Source organism: Diachasmimorpha longicaudata, chromosome 9 (genome assembly GCF_034640455.1).
Source record: "Diachasmimorpha longicaudata isolate KC_UGA_2023 chromosome 9, iyDiaLong2, whole genome shotgun sequence".
Lineage (NCBI taxonomy): Eukaryota > Metazoa > Arthropoda > Insecta > Hymenoptera > Braconidae > Diachasmimorpha > Diachasmimorpha longicaudata.
Window position 1 is genome coordinate 15410 of NC_087233.1, and position 5549 is coordinate 20958.

A 5549-nucleotide genomic window follows, 5' to 3' on the forward strand; every position below is an offset into this window, starting at 1 on the left:
AAAGAGCTCGTAATGATTCGTCGTGTCCTCATCGACATCAATCGACAACTGAAATGGATCGAGCGACTTTTTCGTGCCTTTAAAATCCTCTCCCTGTATTGTTTTCATGTTTTTAAAAGGCACGAGAATTCGCAGAAATCGACGGTCGCGAAACAAAACACGGGCGCGAATCGAAGTAAAAAAAAATAGAAATCTCCACGCAGAGAGAAAATTCAGAGTAATTTATCGGGGAAAAAAACATTTAGTATTTAAATCATTTATTACTTTTGTGTGATAAGGAGAAGATTATTTCAATAGCAATAAATATTGTAATGCTGTGTATCCGTTATTCACGTGACGTGACGTAATTTTTTTTTCAAAAATGGTGAATCATCAATCGAATTACCGTTTGATATTATTCTCATGAGGTATTTCGATTAATGATTAACCATTTATAAAAAAAAATTGATATAATATACATAAAAAAAAAACGATGGAGGCTGGGATCGAACTCGAGTCGAGAGCGTGCAAGTTGAACACGCTGGCTCATAGCTAGCGTATCAACTTGAAAATCAATATTTCCCTGGTAGTAGATACTAATTGGCAAACAATTACCCCCTTAGGGTTAGTTAGGGTAGTCACTTCCTGGCTAATTAAATTAATGTTTTAAATCTTAATACGCTTTATAATAAACCCCATGTTGAAACGAGACAACACATAACTAATCCAAAAGTAGAATGGGTGTGGGAGTAATTCTAGACAACTTTATCTGTTGCCCCACTATTTTCTCGCCCGATGGAATTTTTTTATTTGTTAAACGGGCATGCTGCAAAATAACTGCGACAATGGCACGCGAGCGATGGTAGCCTTAAAAAAAAAATTTACAACAATTTATAGGAAATAAAAAAAAAATCGGGGCTGGGATCGAACCCGGGTCCACAGCGTGCGATTTGAGTACGCTGGCTGCGCGCCAACATATCAATTTAAATATTTTATCTAGCTCTTGGTACATGTTTAACTAATTGGCCAGGTGAAAATATTTCTCACCTGACCGGGAAAAATAGATTTTTAAATTAGTTTTTGCAAACCTAAAAACGACATATTATGGCTGAAAAATCATAAAGAAACATTTCAAAGGCGCAAAAACCTATATCTCCACTCTCGACTTGTCCCCGTAGCAGCGGGACTGCCACTGAGGCGTTACCGGCTTGGCCGATATGCAGATACCCCAGTAGGACTCGTGGCGCCTCGTCTCCTCGGGGGTGAAATCATGTCGGTAACGTGGAGAAACTGGCGTCAGTCAAACCCCCAGAACTGAGCCTCTACTTTGGTCTATCCTCTTTGGTCCCCACCATACGGTACTACTCCCCTGCAGCGGCAGAAAGAGATGACTGGTGGCGGCGGGTAAGAGGAAGGGAAGGGAAATGGAAAAAATGAACACCCGCCCGCTACATAAAAATTATTTACTCCTCCCCTAATTAATGCCAAGGGATGAAACCAAGGGCATTCGATGGAAGAATAAATTCCTCATCTATGGAGGCCCCTTCCATCCCTTAATCTAATCGAAAAGAAGAAAAAAACAGCGTTGAAAATTACAGCGCTGGAAAAGAAAACCCGGCGATTTAATTTTCTAAAGCCCCATTGGCCCTTTATGAGATTTTCATTTTCTCTTTCAGCGAAGAAGAAAAAGAATGATCAATCGCTGATGATTTTTTTTTTCTCTTTGGGTGTTCATTTTGTTAGGGATTTGATGATTTTAACCGGGTAGGGTGGATTGGAAGCCGCAGTGGAGAGATGATTTTCCAACTCGGGATGGTGACAAAAAACACGTTGATTATACCGTAAGGCGATCCAATATAATTTAATCCAAATGTACACTATTTACACGTGATAACTTTCCAATAATGATGATGATGATAATTATACAATATTCAATGATAATGAACCAAAAATGATAAAATCTGTCTGAGTTGTTGGTCGCTCGCTACGCTCGCTCCCAATGTTGTTGCGTTGTGTTGGAGTCGGTGTAACCCATTACGGGTCGAACTACTAACTACCCGACCAATTCTCAACACGATTCGTAACACGATTTTTTATTTTATTCGACCCTTGACGAGCCTCGTAACCAACTTCCCGATAGGCTGAAATATTAACGTAGACATTTGGACACCTTCGTTCATAAGTTTTATGAAGGGTGAGAGGATTTCACTTTTAAAAAAACGGAAAAGGTGTGGGGGGAATTTACTCCCGTCCTAATGGGATCTAGACAAAGTCAATGCCTATCGATCGCGATCAAAATCAATTCAATCGGGGGACGCGTCTGCGCGGGAGCGTGAAATAAAGAAATCCAAAATTAACCCTTCTTTTCTAAAAAAACTCAAAATGAGGTGGAGGGAATTCGCTCCCAACCTAATCAGATCCGAACCAAGTCAAAACCTATCGATTGTGATCAAAACCATTCCGATCGCATTCTGCGTTTTCGCGGGAGCATGAATGACAGCTCAATATAGGCTTCATATATCGAATAATGTCAGTTGTCAATCTTTCCATTGTTTTCAACAAAAATCCCGAAAAGGGGCGAGGGGATTTCACTCCCGTGCTAATGGGATCTTGACCAAGTCAATGGCCATCGACTGCGACCATAACGGCCTCGATCGCATCACGCGCTTGGACGGGAGCGTGAACGAAAGAAATTGAAAGATCAAAATAATCCTTATTTTTGAAAAAACTCAAAAACGGGTGTGGGGATTTCGCTCCCAAACTAATCCGATCTTATACTCGATGACATCTATCGATCGCGACCACCGCCATTCCGATCGCGCTTACCGTTCGCCTGGGAGCGTGAAGGAAAATAAGTGAGCACACACACACACACACACACACACAGACGTCACGCTAAAAATCATCGGGGGGTGTTCTCCTGGTCATGAAACGTCGACATTTCATAAAATTACGATTTTTTATTTTCGGAGTGAAACCAATAACTTCCTATCGGGAAGTTAATAAGAAAAGATAAATCGATCCGATAAAAACCACGATACAAAAACCTGATAATATCCTATATTTGCGTTGTGATACTGATGGAAGATGAACACGAAGTGAAGTGAGGTCAGCAAAGCCCCCCTTGACACGCGAGCCCCTTGCCGAATCCTCCCGATATTGTCCGATCGACCCAGTGGTCTGGATCAGCCTCAAATTTTTACATTCCGCCCGCCTTCATCATCGGAGGATGATGAATGATCCTCTGGCACTTCCTCCTCTGTGCTGACTGGTAACGGAACCACCTTGTTGATGTGTCTGGTGTAGGTATTTGCACCTCCTGCCCCAGTGGTGATGTCTACCACCCTTGTGAGATTGTCATCACTTGGATAAACCCTTGATACTCGTCCTAGCGGCCACTTTGTTGGTGGATACCTCTCGTCAATGATGAGGACTAGTGTTCCGACCTTGATATCATCCGTTGATCTTTTCCATATGTAGATGGTTTGATAGTGATGCATGCACTCCCGAGACCACCTGTCCCAGAATTGCTGAGTTATCCTTGCGATCATTTTCCACCTTGTGAGACCTTCCATTTCCTGATTGATAAGTGATAGCTCTGGAACTGCGTTGATGGGTTCCTCAATGATGAAATGTCTAGGTGTGAGGGCTCTGCAGTCATCAGGATCGTCTGATAGAGCGCAGAGGGGCCTCGAGTAACGTTGAGCCTCGATTTGAATGATAAGTGTATTGAGTTCCCCGTACGTGAGTACCAAATTCCCCGTGAGTTTTTTTAGATGAAATTTCACAGATTTCACCGCAGCTTCCCATTTCCCACCCATGTGGGGTGATTGCGGTGGGATGAAGATCCATTTTGTGCCATTTGATGCGAGTTCGTTGATGATGTAATGAATTTCCTTCCTTGAATCGTCTAAAAGCCTGCCCAGCTCATTGTCTGCTCCCATGAATGTCTTAGCATTATCACTGCTAAGTGTAGCACAGATACCTCTCCTTCCAATGAATCGTTTGTATGTCTCGATGAATGCCTGTGATGTTAAATCTGTGAGTAGTTCAAGGTGAATTGCCGATGTGGCAAGACACACAAAAACTGCTATATACCCATGATATTGTCGAGCTCCTGATCCTCTCCATTTGCTGATTTTGATAGGACCTGCGTAGTCCACTCCTGCGTGTTTGAATGGCCGTGCTGATGTGATTCTTCTTGGAGGCAGCTGTCCCCTGATGGCTCGATGTCGTGCGCAGATCACGCACTTGCGAATATGCGATTTTACAGGATGACGACCCCCGATGATCCAGTATTTGTGTCTGATGGGTGCCAACGTCGCCTGTACTCCTCCATGAAAAGTTTTCCGATGAGCCTCCTCGATGAGCAGTGATGTGAGCCTTGATTTTCTTGGTAGAATTGATGGGTCCCTGGGTCCTGGCTGAAGACTTGATCGTTTCAGCCGCCCGCCTAGGCGAATGGTCTGATTCTCATCCAGATAAGGAATCAACGGTGCCATTGGATGATTATTTGCGATGTCTTGTCCATTGAGGAGGCGATTGATGACTGGTCCAAAACTCTCCTGTTGTGTATAGTTGATCCAAAAGATTCCGGTCTCCTCCAGTTCTTCTGACAAGAGATCTAATTCTCTTGGGACTGGCTCCCTTCTCATGTTGTTGATGACTCTCAGGACACTCGCCGAGATCCTGAGCAACCTGTCGAGTGTAGAGTACCTCTCCAAGAAATCTTGAGGTCACTCCAGATTCAGTAACACAGGATGTGCAGACACTGGTCTTTCCTCCAGTGCTGCTTCTGCCGTAGATTCGATTGATGTTGATGATAATGATGGCCAGTTTTCCATTGATGATTTCAGCCATGATGAACCATTCCACCACAGCTGATGATTTACTAGTTGATCTGGTGATAATCCCCGTGATGCACAGTCTGCTGGGTTCTCGACTCCCCTGATATGTTTCCATTCAGCTGCTGGTAATGAGTTCTGGATTTTGATAACTCGATTCTGAACAATATCCTTCCACCTTGATGGGTGTCCATTGATCCATGTGAGCGCCACCGTGGAGTCAGACCAGAGAAAGAGTGGTAGATTCTCTTTCTTCAACATCTTCCTGATGTAGATGACCAGATTGGTTAAGATGACAGCAGCTGTCAATTCCAAGCGAGGAATTGTCATTTTCTTAAGTGGTGCGACCTTGGTTTTTGCACTAACCAAGATGACTAGTGGCTCAGATTGATGATTGTCCACCCTGATGTATACTGGGGCGCCCATTGCCTGATTCGAAGCGTCAGCAAACCCATGAAGTTGGATGTTGCTTGAAGTCGATGGTGTTTGAAGCCACCGTGGGATTGATATTTGATCCAGATTTGGGAATTCCTCCCTGAATTGTTTCCAACGCTTGATGTGACTCAAGGGTAGTGGATCATCCCAACCAATTTTGAGAAGCCTCAGCTCTTGGATGAAGATTTTCGCCCTGATGATAACCGGTCCGATGAGTCCCAGAGGATCGTAAATCTGGGCGATCTCTGAGAGGATTGTCCTTTCGTTGATTTGTTCCGTTGATGGCTTCAT

General features: G+C 43.6%; 1 protein-coding gene across 1 annotated transcript; it reads right to left on the minus strand.

Moving 5' to 3' along the window:
• Window positions 1-2751: 2751 nt before the first annotated feature.
• Window positions 2752-5549, minus strand: LOC135166073 (uncharacterized). Its single transcript, XM_064128033.1, has 3 exons — window positions 4720-5549; window positions 3183-4677; window positions 2752-2874 (listed from the first exon to the last, which is right to left on the minus strand). Exons 1-3 carry the CDS (start codon window positions 5547-5549, stop codon window positions 2752-2754), a joined length of 2448 nt encoding a protein of 815 aa, XP_063984103.1.

Excerpts from the sequence above, each read along its gene's own strand:
- LOC135166073 (XM_064128033.1), bottom strand. The coding sequence starts at position 5,549 with ATGAAGCCATCAACGGAACAAATCAACGAAAGGACAATCCTCTCAGAG. Across the intron at positions 4,678-4,719 it reads CCTGTGTTACTGAATCTGGA|GTTGCTCAGGATCTCGGCGA; the intron begins GTGACCTCAAGA and ends TACACTCGACAG. Across the intron at positions 2,875-3,182 it reads ATGATGAAGGCGGGCGGAAT|CGTGACGTCTGTGTGTGTGT; the intron begins GTAAAAATTTGA and ends GATGATTTTTAG.